Source organism: Protopterus annectens, chromosome 3.part1 (genome assembly GCF_019279795.1).
Source record: "Protopterus annectens isolate FY-2018-M chromosome 3.part1, PAN1.0, whole genome shotgun sequence".
Taxonomy (NCBI): domain Eukaryota; kingdom Metazoa; phylum Chordata; order Ceratodontiformes; family Protopteridae; genus Protopterus; species Protopterus annectens.
Genome location: NC_056732.1, coordinates 1856680403 through 1856700257, shown reverse-complemented (window position 1 = coordinate 1856700257; position 19855 = coordinate 1856680403). Strand labels below are relative to the sequence as shown.

Here is a 19855-nt window from a genome sequence, read left to right as displayed (position 1 = left end):
TTTTTACCAGTCAGTGACAGCTATTTAAAAAATCAGTGCCTGTCTCTCAGGTTGAAATTATAGTAATAATATGTTAAAATGTTATAAACTTAGAGGGAGACATCACATTGCTGATATGAAAACTAAAGAATCGAGGCAGCCTAGTGTCACTATTTTAAAACCAAGCTATTAAGATAGACTGTATTTTGGAAGGGAGGCTAGTTCAAGCTCGGTTGGAGCGTGCATGCACAATTTCCTCTTTAAAAGGTTCCTTGGGGTGTAAGCATAGCATTACTAGCATTCAGAAAGTGGCGTATTCCTTTACATGTGTAGGAACTGAGGTGGTACTGAGGAAGTTGCTACAGCCTATGGTTGTAAGACCTGATATGACTCGTAAGTTAATAATAGGAAAAGGTTGCCCCCATTGAAAAGATAGGTGGAGCAAGAATCCATGTTCATACAGTGACAAACTCAACTTTGTAACACGAAGGAAAGAGAGTGGCGGTCTGACATCCCTTTTCACTGTAAGACTCAGGATGGAGGGGGAGCAAGGCATTGACAGTCATGCAGAGATCCAGAACAAGAATTTGGAGAAGGAAGTTGGCTTAGAAACTGCAAAAGGAAAACTCTTGCATGGTAGAAAGTTGCAGCTTACTGTGATGAGTAGTTTGTAAACCTAGAATCTGTAGAAGTAAAGGATTTGTACACCGAAATATTACTACAACAAAACCTGTAAAAGTAATACACATAGCCACTAAACTGCTGTAGCCTGTTTGAACAGAGTATCATAGGGTGACTGATAAATCAACACACAGAGTAACAGAAAATAAGATGGGAGATGGGTAGTTTCGATACAGATCAGGATGCAGGACAACTGACCCAATGTTTTCAGTTAGGGAGATGGATGAAAAAAGCTAGAGATAAGGAAAGAGTCCAATTGGGTATTCCTAGACTTGGAGAAAACATATGACAAGGTCCCAAGAAAGCTAATTTGAGCTGTCGCTGATTTGGGCTGTCTTGTGATGGTTCAAAGTTCCAGAAACAATGGTAGAATTAGTGCATGCTATGTACAAGGACCCAATGACCAGTATGAACAGAGGGGCTCCCAGTCTCAGTGGGTGTGTATCAGAGTTCAGCACTGAGCACACTGCTGTTCATACTGGTGAAGGATTACATTAGCAAACAGGTCGAAGGGGACAACTCAACAAAGTTACAGTATGCAGACGATATGGCATTACAGGCAGACCCTGAGCAAGAACTTGCAAAGGATAGAGGAATGGAATCCAAAACCGAAGGCCAAAGGGATGAAATTAAGTACAGATAAGAGTTGTAATGGCAGTAAACAGGGGAAATCAGAAGAAGCTGAGAACTGAGATAGAAGGGAAAGTAGTGAAACAGGCTAACAACTTCAGGTATCTTGGAAGGGTGGTTGAGGAGAAGGGAAGTCTGAATAAGGAGGTCAAAGTTAGAATCAGAGGGCCTGCAGCCAACTGGCAAAGTATGACAGGAGAATACTGAAGTAGCTGAAAAGTAAGGTGTGTAAAATAGCGGTGCAACCAGTACTACTGTATGGTACAGAAACCTTGGCAGTAAAGGCAGAGCAGTTGTGGGAGCTAGAGGTGATGGAGATGGTTGTACACCATGGGACAGACAAAGAAATGAGGACATCTGACCAGAAGCCGAAGCAGCTTCAGTTGCAAACAAGGTCAGAGAGAAGAGATTGTAGCGGTTCGGGTATGTGTGAAGAAGATTTGGGACAGATAGGAAGAAGATAAGAAGAAATTAGGGCATCTAGCAAAGAGGTGGATGGACTGTATAAGAAAAGACGTATGACAGTCAGGCATGAGTGCTGAAAAAGGTAGGAGAGAAGCATTGAACTGAGAGAGATGGTGAAAGTTAGCACCATACCCTGACCACTTGTAGAAAATGGGAAAAAAGGGGGGTGATGATGATGATGATCAGAGCATCATACAAGGCTGAAACCCGTGGAAGGAAGAGATTCTGATGGTAAGCCAATGCAGTTTGAAAGTGTCGTAAAGCAGGGAACAAAAGTGAAATAACAGTGATAAATGTTACTGGACAGACAGTAGAAGAATCATTCCAGCTTGCTAGCATCATAAGGCAGGGAATAGAATAGAGGCCTAATGAGTAAAGCATTAGCCTCATAAGCCAGGGATTGCGGGTTCAAGTCCCATCTGGGGTAATAAAATCTTGGTACTAGTGGAATTTCTTTTTGATGAGTGGATGGAAAACCACAAATTTGTCCCAGGGGTTCCACCTGTGTCCCTCACTGACAGGGGCGACAGGTGCTGATTGAGGTTTCTTTATTGGGGATAAACTCTTGGCTAGGATTGTAAGGGCCCCAGAGCCATTAGCCTAGTAACCTCCTATGATCCTATAAAACAAAGGCAAGGCCCGAACAATGGAAAAGCACCCTCCTCAGCCTCAGCAGGCAAATAAGACAACTTGTCAAATCCTCCAAGAGCTCCTTTGAGAGAAACCTAGCAAGTACAGCCAAGGATAACCATAAGGCCTTTTACAACTACATACATAACCTAAAGGGTAGGAACCAAGCATGTGCAGAACTAGTGGTCAACGGTATCACACACACTGACCCCATAGAAGTAGCAAACCTGCTAGCGGATAGATTTGGTGAAAATTTCACTCCCTTATCTCCTCCTAACTTACAACAAACCCTCCCCCATCACCCTTCATATCAGAAGGGTAGGTCCTCAAAGCCCTGTCCAAGGCAAAAAACACAGCCTCTATGGAACCAAATGATATCCTGGGCTGTCTTCTAAACAGGCTAAAACATGAACTAGCATCACCACTAAATACCTTTTACAATCATAACCTAACCAAAGGCTTTGTTCATGTGGAATGGAGAACAGCTACAATTATTCCCCTCCACAAAAGTGGCCTAGCAATTGACCCAGGTAATTACAGAACCATAAGCCTAACCAGCCTCATCTGTATGGCCATGGAATATATTGATATGGACCTCATAAATAAAGACATAGGTGACCTCCAAACCCTGGATCTTACCCAGTTCGGCTTCATGGAAGGGCAGATCCTGCCTGCTAAATCTGATGGATTTCTTTGAAAGTGTGACCAAGGCCATCGATGCGGGTAAATCTGTGCACACAGCATACCTTGACTTGGCAAAGGCTTTCGACACAATCCCACATTCAGACATTACTGATAAACTTAGCAAACTGAATGTAAACCCCTTTTTTTAAGATAGGTTGCCAACTGGTTCACAAACCGGACACGCATTATCAAAGTGGGTGACTCCACATCAACCAGCACACCTGTTACCAGTGGGGTGCGACAGGGGTCAATACTGGGCCCCCTACAGTTTGGTATATACTTCTGAGAAGTTCAGGTCAAAACTAAGGAGCTGTGGCTGATCAAGTTTGTAGGTATATACTTCAGATGATTGAAGTTTGAAAACTTTGAACATCGTATAGCCGAGGAAAAGATGATGGAAGTTTTGAAACTTTGAACATTCTCAATGGAGATCACTGTACAGTGCAGAACAAGAAATGTATTGTTTTCCTCGCTGTAGTGCGATCTCGGAGTTGCTATATTTAATTTGCAGGGGGTGTGGGGGTTGCAGGGGGGGTCTTGCCTCCCTGCAAAAGCATAAAAGAAAACTATTTTGTTTTTATTTATGTATTTATTTATTTATTTATTTATTTTTGATGTTTGAAGTTTCAAAACTTCAATTATCTGGTCTTTGGCCATATGATGTTCAAAGGTTTGAAACTTTGATCATCTGAAGTAGACCCGTTTGCAGATGACTGCAAATTGGGCACAATCAGTGAAACCCCAAATGATTTCAGTATACTCCAGGAAGGTCTCACACAGACCAGCGACTGTTGCATTAGTCACAGTCTGAAACTGAATGCAAAGAAATGCATCATCATTCCCTTCAGCAAAAACAATGTCCCTTCACACTATTAGATCAACAACAATACCCTAAGTACTCATTAATTGGTAAAGGACCTGGGATCACAGGTTGGCTGAGACCTTAACTTCAACTAACAAGTGTCTACCTTAGTAATGAAAGCTTTCCATGTAGCACACTTGATTAATAAAGGTATCGCTTCGAGAGCAAAAGAATTTATAACCCTCGTACACTGTGCACTTATTCAGCCCATAATTGAATATAACTCTCCATATGGAATGTACCGTACTAAGCACCTGCAGAAGTTAGAGAGATCTTAGAGGTTTCTAACAAAAAAGATCAAGGGGCGCCAGCATGTGCCTTACACAGACTGACTAAAGTCCCTGCCACTATATTCTGTATCATATAAACTTCTTGGAGGAGACATGCCTGGCCTACAGAGCAATCCAACACCCAAACCTAATGAACTTACTGCATATCCATAAATCAAACGGGACTAGGGCTACCCATTCCAGGGACCTAAATATGACCTGCAACTTAAATAGGACATACTGGAGGGACAGATTTATCTCACTGCGACTGCCACGTCTTTGGAACAGGGTATCCATTCATGTGAAACAGAGCACCTCTATGACACTGTTCAAGAGGAACCAGGACAAGTGAATGGGGGCTGTAAATTCTTACCAAGGATAGTGCCTGTGATGCCCATGTACTGGCCCAGTAATCAAAGAGCCTCAATCCTCACCACTGGCAACAGCCAGGGGATGTACACATTGGGAGGATGACAAGTACACATACAGTAATGTGCAATTTCCCTTAAGAGCACACAGAGACCACAGTCAGTCTGAGGCTGGTTTCTCCCTTTTTCAACAGATTTCCAGTAAGACTCCCCACTGGCACAGCTATAGGGTTCAGATCTCAACTGAGTGGCCAAGCCTAGACCTCCAGCACCCTCTCTGTCCAACCAGTGCTTTGTGTCCCTGCTCTAGTACCTGACACACACACACACACACACACACACACACACACACACACACACACACACACACACTTTGAGGTTTGATTTAGATATAAACACACACACACACACACACACACACACACACACACACACACACACACACACACACATATCTGAGGAAGGCTGGCACAGGTTTACTAGCTATGGCCCCTTCTGCCCACACTATAAGGTAGTTTCCACTGCCACCAACCCCTACTTAGCCACTATAAGGCCCTTCCTACTGTGTAATGTTACTATTAATCGAAACGGTAGTCTGACCAAGACTTGCAAGGCTATTTAGGAGTGACCTGTACAGTGTCACCAAATACATATGCAAGTACTCCTAAGAGCTTAAATATGTCTCACATATATCAGCCACAAAGATAGGTTTAAATATATTTAATAATAAAATAATAAAAGAGCAACACAGCACTCAGTTAATCAACACAGTAACTTCAGATTTCAAAATCACAGGAAGTATTTAAAACAATATTTAGGACAGTCTTAAATAAATAAAGACAACATCTAAACTAATCTTTACTATATTCCTAACTATATCTGAAAGAGTTACTATGCCATAAAAAACTTACTTACAGAGCCAGGCAAGTACAGATGGTGATGAGTGGATGTTCTTGTTCGGTCCAAGACAAAATACAAAATGCCCAGTCTCTCTCTGAAAGAGTTCTTAAATTTAATATCAAATCTTACTGCTGGGTTAGCTTAGATGACATCACTTTTTGTCACCTGACTTCAGTTCCCAGGCTAAAACAGAAACTAACAGAATTTAACATCTCTGTATTAAAATACATATATCTCAGAACTGTGCATCTGCTAGGAAGTCATAAAGCACTTTTTACATTTTAAACCTAGTAATTACTTCTTTTTCAAGACAATATAAAAACTTCTAGCTCTAGACATTGTGTCTGCTTCTGCATTGAAACTGAGAGATAACATCTCTTGTTTATGGCCCAGCTATAAAGTAACTTAACCTCAGCTATTCTTAAGTTTTGCAATTTAATCTTCTATGTTCCAGCAGAGTGCATTGTGGATACATCTTAGCTCAGTACATAACATACAGTTCTGTATAAATCATATCAGTATTCACAAATAGAATTATTTACAACATTCCAGATAGCTTGTCTGGCAGTCTGACAGCACCCACAACCGTTCTGGACATGGGCAGTCATCACTAAATGTAATTTTGGGTAGTGGGTACCACTTCCATGGTTTTTTCATTGGGTTGAAATGGCTAGGCTTAAAATGACCTACAGGTTGATAACCTAGTAATCACCTATGATCCTATGATTAGTAGTGCTGAGAAGGAGGACTAACTCACTGAGAAAGTGTAACTTAAGGAAGTAAGTTTAGGAACTAAAGAAAAATATACAATGTTAGAATTTGCTATTTAAGCAAATTTGGTAGAATTCATAGGTTCATAGGTGTGCACTAGGCCAATGGCCCTGAAGCTTTTACAAGCCTAGACCATAGGATTACCTTGGCATTGTGCCGCTCAACCTTAGTTCCTAGTGCATCTGTCAAGTAGAGCCACTGGAGTGATCCCTGGGGTGAATTTTCTATTTCCCATCCACTAATCAAGATTCCTCTTGAAGCGGGTCGGTGAGGTGCTCTGCTTGACATGTATGGGAAGTCTATTCCATAGCATGGGCAGTATCTGGGTTATGAATCTGTTCCTCCAGCATGTTCTGTTGATTGTGGTAATGAGGTTGAGGTCTCTGGAGTGTGTGGTGCAGAGGGAGTGGGATTTCTTTAGATCTAGCATTTCTAAGAGAGCTGGGTCAGACATGGCTTTGTAAGTCAAGCAGAGATCACCTGTAAGTAGGTGATATGAGACAGAGAATAGTTGGAGTTTTTTTAGTCTGTCCATATAGAACAAGTGTTAAGGCCTAAGATTCTCTTTGTGAGGTACTTTTGCGGCCTCTCCAGTTGTTGCAGGTGTCTAGTAAGGTACATGCCAAATGGGACATTGTACTCGATGACTGGCCTAATGAGGGAATTGGTATTTAAGCAACTGGGTCTGCTACCACTTTAAACATTTGGTATGTTCCAGAGGCTGTTGATACGTTATTTGAGCCAATTTATATAGTACCAGAGGCTATTTTTGTCTACATGTTTAAACACTTGTGTTTGATTCAGCTTTAAGGCTGGAGGTTAATCATTTACATTGCAAAACATTTGTTTCACTTGCATGTAAAGGTTATCTTTTCATGGCTACAGGACTGCCTTTGATGTAAACTTAAACTAATGGCTGAAACTAGAGACTATTTATTTCAGTGCTAAATGTACTGTTTAGTTAATCTAGAAGAGGGCTTTGAGATATGAAATGCTCACTGTTATTTACCATCTTTTACTTTTTTTTTCTCAGCCCCAAGCCAGCTGTGTCCCATAGCATTTGAGGCACATATCCTGTAGCAAATAACACCGCTAACATAAGTAAAGGCAGTGGGAATTCCAACTGTTATGAAGAACCTTGCAGAACTTAAATGTATGTCTCGTTATAATACAAAAGGCATTAGTATTTTTTCTGCTGTAATCCTTAATGTACTGAGCATAAATGCATGAGCCAGCAGCAGGGATTTCAGTCCCCCCCCCATTCTGGTTTCTATCCTTCAAGTTTGTAAAACACTCCACACTGAACTGTAATACTAGCCCTTCCAGTCTCTAAAGAAACATTTATCCATCTGTTTTTTTTTTCTATGTGATGCATCCCCACTACCCTCCCAGTCTGTCTCTGAGTCAACAATAGCCGACTCACTTACTTACTGCCCTCAGATAAGGTAATTTCTTAGGACATCCAACTGGTCAAATTAAAAGGGCTCTCAGTACTTTTTAAAGAAAAAAAAAAGCATTAGTAACAAAAGAAAGACTAGCATTACAGATGCGACTTCAGGGCAACTGATAATTTATTTTTAATCGCACATACTTTGCTTGGCACATCTTCCAGCAGGATAGACTTTCTGAAAAGGGGGAGGTGTCGCCATCCTATACTCAGAAAAGCTTAGCCTCTCTCCCCTCTCCTTACCATCCCAGACTTCTCCCCAGCAGAACTTACCTTTCTTAACTATCATCTCAACCCTCATGAAAAACTGGCCATAGTGTCTGTCTACATACCCCATGGCAACAACATTCCAGTCTTTGAAAATATCTTGAATGTCCCAAAATAGATCATATGAAACAGTCATACTAGGCGATGTTGATATTGATTGGAATAAGTTCTCCCCCAACACCCCCAGTTCCTCTATTAATCTGTTCGGCTTCAGTCAACTTATTTTTTTCTCCCACTCACATACACAAAAACTCCAGCTCCACACTTGATTGGATCTTAACTTCCAACCCCAATCAGTGTCACAATCCCACCGCTTTACCAGACTCAATAAGTGATCATCTGCCTATCTCGATACTAAGGCTACCTTCACAACCCCTAAAATTCACCTCTATAGACAGTACCATAACCTGTCCAAATTCAATGCAGAAATTTTGAAGTACCAACTCTCCCTGATCAACTGGTCCCACCTATATAGCCTTCCTCTAAATTATGCCGTTCTTGAATTTAACAAAATTTTCCTAAGCATACTAAATGCCCTAGCTCCCATTAAGAAAATTAGGATCAAACCAAATCTCACCCCCTGGCTGTCCAAAAATACCTTCCCACCATGAAACTTAGAGACAATACCTGGAAAAAAATGGTCTAAGAACTCAGAAACATCACTAAAAAACTTATTATTCAGGACAAAACAAAATTCTGTCAAGAAGCCCAATCCACCCAGTTTTCTAATCCAAACAAATTCTGCCGCACTATGAACAGTATACTCCATCCTGGTAAACCCTCTACCCCCAACCCCTTCCCTGACAAAACCCATCTTGAAACTGCCACTCTTCTAAATAACTACTTTGTAGACTATCAGAAAACTAACCCCCCACCCAGCTCCATTCAGCCTTCTCCCTGAAACCTGTTTCCACTGCCTATATCAAATCCCTTCTGCAAAAAGTGAAACCTTGCTCACCCTCTTTTGACAACCTACCCTCACAATTTCTTAAACTTGCTGCCAACCCTATAGTGTGTCCCATCTCAATTGTTATTAACTGTTCTGTCAAAGAATCCTCAGTCCCCGAGATCTGGAAATCCTTCTGTACTCTTCCACTTCACAAGGGAGGTAACTGCACTGAACCTACCAATTACTGACCAATAGCAATCCTCTCCCCCTCTCAAAAATTCTTGAGAAATGCATTCATAGTCAACTTTATGTCCTATTTACTTCATGACAACCTCCTTCCCCCCTCTCAGCATGGATTTAGACCTCACCACAGCACATCCTTAGCCCTACTATATAAACTCATATCATGTGTCTTCCTTGACCTCTCTAATGCTTTTGACACTGTCTCCCACCCTAAACTCCTCTCTAAAGTATCCAAACTAAGCCTCTCCACCTCAACTATCCTCTGGTTCTTCAGCTGTCTCAACAACCGACAACAAACTGTTAAATGTCAGACTTCCTATTCACCCTTCTTGCCTATCCAAACTGGTGTCCCCAAGTATCCATCCTTGGTCCCCTTCTCTTTAATATTTTCACTAACAATCTTCGCTCTGCCTGTATCTCATCTTCTCACTAATCCATTACACCAATGATTCTACCCTTGTCACCCTCTCTGACAACCCCACTGACCTACACTCTCTAATGCAGACTACCATTAATATCATCGAATACTGGCTAACTGACAACCAACGAATCCTTAACCCAAAAAAAAACAAACTCTTCCTTGTCCTCCCAAAATCGTTATCCCATCTTAAAATGTCTTTCAGTCTCTCTTCTCTTGACAACACCAGTATCTATGCAGACTCCACTACAAAACTTCTAGGAATCGCAATTGGCGACCAGCTGAAATTTGACCATTACATCCTACAATCCATCAAAAAAAAAAAAAAACAATCAAAAACTAGGTTTTCTATATAGACACACAAAAATTCTTAACTAACACCACTAGGACCTCACTTGTCCAAGCTTATCTCCTCCCCCTGCTTACTCTATGTCTTCCCTATATGTACACACATCCAAGCAAATGTCCTAACCAAACTAGAACAAACTTACAACCAGATAGCCAGATTTACCTGTAATCTCCCCTACAAATCCCATCACTGCCTCGCACTAAAAAACTTCAGTGGCTTCAGTTCCCACAAGTACTGCAACGTTCACAGCTACAAATTGCACATTCTCATTTCTACAAACCTGAACATTTTCCCTCCCTGTCCACCTTCCTGTCCCGCTACAAACCTTCACAATCTCTTTGTAGCACTGCCCAAGCACTACTGAACACCTTCAAATCCATCAAAACTATAGGCAGGTTACTTTATAAATGACTCATATCTCAAACTTGGAACAAACTCTCATCTAACATACGACATATCCAATCTTCGCTCCTCTTCAAAAAAGAAATGAAAAAATACTTAGCCAACTCTCCCTCCTGCAACTGCCACCACCCCACCTAATCTCCCACTACCATACCAGAACTCCTCTCTCCCCCTCAACCTTCCCTCAAGAAATATCCTCAAATATAACTTCCTCTACTATCACTAGGGAACAGGTCCTTAATGCTCTCTCTAAGACCATGAACACTGCATCAATGGCCCCAGATAATTTCCCAGGATGCCGTCTAAATAGCATGACACATGACCTATCTGGGCCTCTGGAATTACTATTTAACTGTAGCCTCCAAACAGGCTTCATGCCTCTTGAATGGAGAAAGGCAACAGTCATCCCTCTGCACAAAGGTGGGCCATCTACAGACCCATAAGTCTCACTAGTCTTATATGTAAAACCATGGAAAGAATTATCATGGAGATGATCAGTTGAGATATAGTAAACCTCCAGACACTGGACCCAACCCAGTTTGGTTTTGTCAAGGACGGATCATGCTTACTCAACCTGGTGGACTTCTTTGAAGTAATGGATGAGGGAAAAATCGTTCACACTGCCTACCTTGACCTGGCCAAGGCATTTGACACAGTACCCCTCTTGGGCATTGTTGACAAACTCAAGAGGTTAGGTAAAAATTTGTATGTCACCCAGTGGATAGCCAAATGGCTCACAGACACACCCAGGAAGTTAGAATTGGGGAGTTCACCTCTACAAAGAGGCCAGCCACAAGTGCAGCCCCTCAGGGATCAGTCCTTGGACCGCTTCTTTTTGGCATTTACTTCTCAGAAGTTAAGGCTAATGTCAGTGGACTCTGTTTGACTACATTTGCAGATGCTTGCAAATTAGGAGTTGTCATTGAATCTTACACTGACACAAATGTTCTCCAGGGGGGGCTAACACAAACAAACAACTGGTGTCAGAGTCATGGACTAAAACTAAATGCCAAAAAATGCCTAATAGTATCCTTTGGGAAGTCAGCCATCCCTGGTAACTATCTTATTGACAACACACCCCTTAGAGTTGAAGCAGTAGTCAGGGACTTAAGGACACGCACAGATAGTACTCTAGCCTTTGATCATCACGTGTCTACAGTGGTGAAGAAATCATTCTATATTGCGCAACTTATAAACAAAGGTATGGCATCTAAGTCCAAGGAAAGTCATTGTTCCACTGTATTCGGCATTCATCAGACAAGGGTTCCTCACTAAAAGAATACAGGGAGTAATTAATATGTCCTGTGCAGACCGCCTCAAGGCCCTATCCCTGTATTCTGTCTCCTACAGGCTTTTGAGGGGAGATCTATGCCTGGCATACAGGGCATTTTCAGACCCCACTGTGATGGACCTCCTGCATATCCACAAAACAAACAGTACCACAATTACCTGTTCTAAAGACTTAAACTTTGCTTGTGATATAAATAGGACCTGCTGGGGAGATAGGAATGTATCCCAGAAACTAACCCATCCATGTGAAGCAGAGTCACTCCCTAATCCAATTCAAATGCAACTTGGACATTTGGGTGGGAAACCGGACATTCATCCTTGGTTTGGCACCCATGTCTCTGATGCAAACAGGTAACCTGTAAATGGTTCATCTCCCAGGCCCATGCTTACACTTATCAAGGGTATCAGTACATATCAGAGATTTGGGATGCAGGGCTTGACTTAAAAATGCCCTTGTGGTCGTTAGCCTAGTAAGCACCTATGAACTATTCCCTTCATACATTATATATACTTACAGTCCTGTGGATCCTGTAGTTACACCACTGAGCACTCTTAATAACTAAACTTTCTTCCCAACTTTTCCCCTCCCCCATTTTACTTCTTATTTCCTTGGACACCCCAACTCTTTCCTCCTCATTTTCTTCTTTCCAGTCTATCTAACTTTACCCCCTCTCCTTCCACCCCACCCACTATAACCGACACAACTGACACTCTCTGCTATTCTCTGTCTCTTCAATTATTTATTCACACTTCTCTACACTCCACTTACTATTCTTCTGTGTTGTTCCACCAACTCGACCTCTATCATTTTGTTGTTGTACATGCACAAAATGCGTACTTTTAATGATTTGTACAGGGCATTAATGTTGTTACTCACATGCCTCTCTACGTTGCCATTTTTAATGTTCTTGAACTTGCAACGTAACTTGGTATGGTTATGATATACGAGTATTATTTAGTAATGTAACTTGGTATGGTTATGATATGCGAGTATTACTTATTAATGTAACTTGGTATGGTTATGATATACGAGTATTATTTATTAACGTAACTTGGTATGGTTATGATATACGAGTATTATTTATTAATGTAACTTGGTATGGTTATGATATATGAGTATTATTTATTAATGTAACTTGGTATGGTTATGATATACGAGTATTATTTAGTAATGTAACTTGGTATGGTTATGATATACGAGTATTGTTTATTAATGTAACTTGGTATGGTTATGATATATGAGTATTATTTATTAATGTAACTTAGTATGGTTATGATATACAAGTATCATTTATTAACGTAACTTGGTATGGTTATGATATACGAGTATTGTTTATTAATGTAACTTGGTATGGTTATGATATATGAGTATTATTTATTAATGTAACTTAGTATGGTTATGATATACGAGTATCATTTATTAACGTAACTTGGTATGGTTATGATATACGAGTATTGTTTATTAATGTAACTTGGTATGGTTATGATATATGAGCATTATTTATTAATGTAACTTGGTATGGTTATGATATACGAGTATTATTTATTAATGTAACTTGGTATGGTTATGATATACGAGTATTATTTATTAATGTAACTTGGTATGGTTATGATATACGAGTATTATTTATTAATGTAACTTGGTATGGTTATGTTATACGAGTGTTATTTATTAATGTAACTTGGTATGGTTATGATATATGAGTATTATTTATTAATGTAACTTGGTATGGTTATGATATACGAGTATTATTTATTAATGTAACTTGGTATGGTTATGATATACGAGTATTATTTATTAATGTAACTTGGTATGGTTATGATATGCGAGTATTACTTATTAATGTAACTTGGTATGGTTATGATATACGAGTATTATTTATTAATGCAACTTGGTATGGTTATGATATATGAGTATTATTTATTAATGTAACTTGGTATGGTTATGATATATGAGTATTATTTATTAATGTAACTTGGTATGGTTATGATATAGGAGTATTATTTATTAATGTAACTTGGTATGGTTATGATATACGAGTATTATTTATTAACATAACTTGGTATGGTTATGATATACGAGTATTATTTATTAACGTAACTTGGTATGGTTATGATATACGAGTATTATTTATTAACGTAACTTGGTATGGTTATGATATACAAGTATTATTTATTAACGTAACTTGGTATGGTTATGATATACAAGTATTATTTATTAATGTAACTTGGTATGGTTATGATATTTGAGTATTATTTATTAATGTAACTTGGTATGGTTATGATATACGAGTATTATTTATTAACGTAACTTGGTATGGTTATGATATACGAGTATTATTTATTAATGTAACTTGGTATGGTTATGATATACGAGTATTATTTATTAACGTAACTTGGTATGGTTATGATATATGAGTATTATTTATTAATGTAACTTGGTATGGTTATGATATACAAGTATTATTTATTAACGTAACTTGGTATGGTTATGATATATGAGTATTATTTATTAATGTAACTTAGTATGGTTATGATATACAAGTATCATTTATTAACGTAACTTGGTATGGTTATGATATACGAGTATTGTTTATTAATGTAACTTGGTATGGTTATGATATATGAGTATTATTTATTAATGTAACTTGGTATGGTTATGATATACGAGTATTATTTATTAATGTAAGTTGGTATGGTTATGATATATGAGTATTATTTATTAATGTAACTTGTTATGGTTATGATATACGAGTATTATTTATTAATGTAAGTTGGTATGGTTATGATATATGAGTATTATTTATTAATGTAACTTGTTATGGTTATGATATACGAGTATTATTTATTAATGTAAGTTGGTATGGTTATGATATATGAGTATTATTTATTAATGTAACTTGTTATGGTTATGATATACGAGTATTATTTATTAATGTAAGTTGGTATGGTTATGATATATGAGTATTATTTATTAATGTAACTTAGTATGGTTATGATATACAAGTATCATTTATTAACGTAACTTGGTATGGTTATGATATACGAGTATTGTTTATTAATGTAACTTGGTATGGTTATGATATATGAGTATTATTTATTAATGTAACTTGGTATGGTTATGATATACGAGTATTATTTATTAATGTAAGTTGGTATGGTTATGATATATGAGTATTATTTATTAATGTAACTTGTTATGGTTATGGTATATGAGTATTATTTATTAATGTAACTTAGTATGGTTATGATATACAAGTATCATTTATTAACGTAACTTGGTATGGTTATGATATACGAGTATTGTTTATTAATGTAACTTGGTATGGTTATGATATATGAGTATTATTTATTAATGTAACTTAGTATGGTTATGATATACAAGTATCATTTATTAACGTAACTTGGTATGGTTATGATATACGAGTATTATTTATTAATGTAAGTTGGTATGGTTATGATATATGAGTATTATTTATTAATGTAACTTGTTATGGTTATGGTATATGAGTATTATATTTTTTGGCATCATCTTAATTATCATGTGTTTGTGGAGCTTTTCTCCTGTGGTCTCCACTGAAAATTGGTCCCCAGCCCAGTGGACTAACCCGGTTAACAAAGGACAAATAAACAAATAAATCAATTCTAAGCTTTCTGGCAAATCATTAAAGATTCAGAAGGGGAGAATTCCAAGCACCAGATGAATGTCGATGAAGAACGGTTTACTAGTAAGAGGTTGCATTAATGTAGTTGAGGAGAGAGGTGAAATGCTTCACCAGAGTCCTAACTCCCTTCTCTCAGTTCAGAACAAAAAATGAAGAGTGTTTTGAGATGGCCTTTTCAAAATGAAGTAGAGAGGAGCAAAGTGAATGAGAGGGTGATGTATATTCATCCTGAAATAGGACAGCGACTTAGAGAGAAAAACCTGAAAAATGAATGTTGGAGAATAACAAAAGCAGATCAGTAAAAAGGAGAAAGTACCGTACCCCAAGAGTCTGCGTAACCTGGAACAAAGCCTTGGGGAGATTCCTGATGAGTTAGAACAAGTTCGAAGAAGGTAAAGGGGTTCCATAGATGTCAGTATAGCAAGTGGAAATGAGCGAATGAGGAAACCTAATCCAGGGTGGATCTTGAGAGGAATTTATGCACTGCTGTACATTTTTGAAGGTACTGTTTATGTCTGTCTTGCAAGTCCAAGTGAGGCAATATTTTTATTTGTAAGGTAAGTAAATGAAAGTTTCTGAGTGTGTCCTCCTTCCGGTGTCACAGTATAAATGTATTATTACATTCTTACATAATTTTTGTTTTGAATATCCTCTACTAACTTTGAAACATTAGGTGAATGAACCATCATGCACTTGCACGTACACACACACACACACACACACACACACACACACACACACACACACACACACACACACACACACACACACACACACACACACACACACACACACACACACACACACACACACAGACACAGAGACACACACACACACACACACACACACACACACACACACACACACACACACACATACACATCGTCACATCCACAGCTCATGTTCCGAGACATTATGTTGGAACATACAAATAAAAAGTAGAGTCATACGGGGGCAAGTATCTCTGTACCCTCCCTACTCTTAAGATTGCACAATACTGAGTTTTGAAGAAGACCAGATTGGTTATGGATGAAAGCGCTTAACTTTTTGACTAATAATAAACCTTGCCGATTTTTTTATTATTTTTTCCTGACTTTTGGATCCTGTGCTTGCTTACACTGCACATTGTTATGGTTCATGAATATTGGGAAAGGGACAAATTCCCTAACCTTGGTACTATAGCAGCTTTGTACCACTGTCTACTGCTTTCTTGTTGAGGTTAAGCTGTTGACATTACTCACATTTGACCAGCTTAAGGGAAGCCGTACATGCTGTGTGTTCATGTGTGTATATGTACATATGTGTATATATACACACACAAACAAACACACACACATTTATGTATATATATATATATATATATATATATATATTTTTTTTTTAATGAAACCAATACAAAACCACGTAGCAGATAACTTATTTTCTAAGAACAGTAGTGTCCTCCAGGGTAGGTGTTGCTCGTACTGCTAGACATTATTAAATGTTGCTGTCTGTTTGCCATTTCAGAATAATATGATCTGTAAAAATGAATTCAGGAGTAAGCCAACATATTTTATATGTTTCCAGATGCCAGAAAGCTTTGAAGATGTTGCTGTTGAGTTTTCAGGAGAGGAATGGAAGATACTTAGTGAACAGGAGAAAGAGATTCACGTGGACGTGATGGTGCAGAACTATGAGCACATGGTTTCTGTAGGTAAGCAAAAGACCTGAGAGGTACCACTGTAATCTGAGACAAACCTCTCAACTGTACAGGTTTTCATCTCATATTGTTGCTCCATTTTTCATAAAATTGTGGTTTTCTAGCAGGGCATCGAAGATTTAAGTCAGAAAATAATGACATACTGTACATTTGAGTTTCAGACTTCAACCCCTTCAGAAATTTCATGCTAATGCAAAACCTCTTATTCTATTAGTTTTCTAAGGTTGTAAGAGCAATATTTAAAAATTGTCTACCCATTTTGTATGCCTTCATCCAAATTTCTTGCTCTAAGAGGTTGATAGGTATGATCTGAGAGGTGCAATTGTATAAAACAGACATGATATGTACAGCAGAAGGATAAATTGCATGAGATGTTATGTTGTAAAATTGTTTATTTCAGTAAGCTAAATGGTTTTGAATTACTATAACTTTCCACACTTACTTATGGCAATGCCTGTTGTTATAACTGCCCTTTAATCTGGAGGTTAATCTAGAATTAGTTCATTTTAATTGAAGAGATCAGTTGTGTTTTGCAATTGGAGAGTTTGGGAGTCAGTCTCAGATACTTAAAATACTGTTAAGTCACTGCTGATTACATTCATTACTGTCTCTTGGGTGCATTACTCTACTGTCAGGATAGTTGTGGGGGAGTGCATAATGAAACTGTGAGGGCTTTTACCCTTACCAGGGTCCTGACTGCTTTACAGGGGGTATGATGCTGTAGAGGTGACATGAAGGCTTCTGCTGTGGGATCAGTCACTGGAAGATACTTTTAACTGTGGACGTGGCCCTGTCTGAGAATGTGAAGGTATGACGCCTCAATGCCCTTTTGGGTAAGTAATTATTCATCAGACCACTTCCTGTAATATTAAAAAAAAATAGAGACCAAAGGAAGAAGCACAGAGCTGATGACCGAAATGTTTCTCTGCCTCATCCCAAAATACAAGAGAAATTCTCTCTAAGGAAGATCATTTTTACTGGAAGCACGACAAAGGTAAACATTTGAAGGGCAAGAAAGCCACATAGCAGAGAAACTGGAAGCAAGAAGTTAGAAAGAATGCTTTGAGGAAACAGGGTCCAGGCCCCAGCAGGGACAACTTTAAATCTACCAGTCTCCGCCTTTCAGATCTTTAGAACCCCCACCTTTGGCATCTTTTCCTTTACACCCCCCCACTTACCATGCTGGCCTTCTGTTAACAGCATTGTTCAGACGTAACCACAAGCTAGTGGATTTTACAGATTGTCTCCATAGGTTACAAGCTTCAGTTTCTTATCAGACCACAGAAAAGTGGTCTGCCACAAGTTCCAAAAGACCAATAAGACCTTGCTGTTTCACATCTAGCAGAAATGTTAACACACAACCTGTCCATTACATGCAGGAGGAGGAATGGTTCTTTTCAGGGCTGTCCGTTTTACCCAGAATGGACGGATCTTGGAGCCCCATGTTGCTCTTGTAATTTCCATCCTCTGGAATAGGTTATCAGTGTAAAGCAGATCTCTTCTCTAACCTTATTCATATGTAACCAAGACCATGGGATGGGTAATCAGAAATTCACATCTTGCACCTATGTCAGTGACAGACAGAGACCGCTAAATCACTCCCTAACTAACACAGAGCTCTTGTAATAAATTTTGGGATATAATAAGTCGTGGGACACATTTAGGTTTCAGAGCTAGGCTTATAAAGGCCCTAGTGGTCATCAACCTAGTAAGAACCTATGAACTTGTCAAGACTAAATACGTTTCAAAAGACTTTTGAAGTTTAAGGCATTAACTATGCAGGCGTTACTATCACTCTCAGGCCCTCCTAGTGATATTAGCTCTGAAAGATGTGTACCTCTGCAATTTTCAAGGAACACAAATAGTATCCAAGGTTTGTGTTAGGAGACAATCATTTCCATTTATCTTCCTTCCATTTGGTAAAGCTGCTGCATGCATTGCAGAGATGTCAACGTCATGGCCTTCTGCCCTCAAAGTGCCCTTTAGCCAACATAAGTCAAGGTAGGAAAGCTAGCAGACTACAAGTCCTGCTGTACTGAGTAACTTTATTTCTGTTTTGGAGTCTGTGGCCTTCACTGTTGTATACAATTCCTCATACAACCCTTATGGTCATTTGAATTTGAGAACCATGACTCAGAGTTATTACAGAATATCTTGCCTTTGTAACACAACTGCTGGACCAAGGGCATCCATATTACCCTCTACCTGGACAATTGCTTGATACAGTTGCAGACCCAGGTGGAGATGCAGAACACAATGGAGTATACCCTGGATTTTCTCAATAAATTGGGATTTTTCCTGAAGTCCAGCTTGCTCCCAGGCAGAAATATAGTTTTCTTTAGAGCAATACTAGATACCAGTACAAACAAAACTTGTCTATCACAGAATGAGGTAGACTGCCAGATTGCCTTCTTCTGTGACTTGTCCAAAAAGTCAGTAACGATGGCTAGGCAGTTCCTGAGCATTCTAGGCCACATGACAAACACCATGGCTCCTCTGGCAAGATTGCACATGAGGAATCTGCAGTGGTTTGCAAAGAGTACTTGAGACCAGCGGTCTCAGTCCCTGAAGTGGACCATTCCAATCCTGCCCTGTGTATGAAGGGAACTTAAATGGTGGATAAAACAACTGCAGACGAACAAGGGCATGTTGTTCAGACAGCCTATCCTCAACCAGTCCATGACTACAGGTCCTTCAGATATAATCTAGGGTGCACACATCATACACATCAAAGTGCAGGGCACCAGGAGTCCCAATTAGGAGAAATTACATGCAAACATTAAAGAAGTTATGACTGTTACCCAAGCTGCCAAAGTCTTCAAGATAGTATGGAAGCAGAACTCAGTGTGTCATTTCAGGCAGTATCACACTTATATGTTGCATAAATAGACAGGAGGAGCACTGCAGGCTAGCCATTCAGGCCTTGGAGCAGGCATTGAAGTCCAAC

The 19855-nt window shown here is 39.0% G+C and overlaps 1 protein-coding gene across 1 annotated transcript in view; it reads left to right on the top strand.

The window, feature by feature from the left end:
• LOC122798768 (gastrula zinc finger protein XlCGF26.1-like) overlaps window positions 1–19855 on the top strand; it is a 95902-nt gene that overhangs the window by 11820 nt on the left and 64227 nt on the right. Inside the window, exon 2 of the mRNA XM_044067879.1 lies at window positions 16776–16902. Within this exon, the coding sequence (XP_043923814.1) occupies window positions 16776–16902 (127 nt within the window). The remainder of the gene's footprint in view (window positions 1–16775; window positions 16903–19855) is intronic.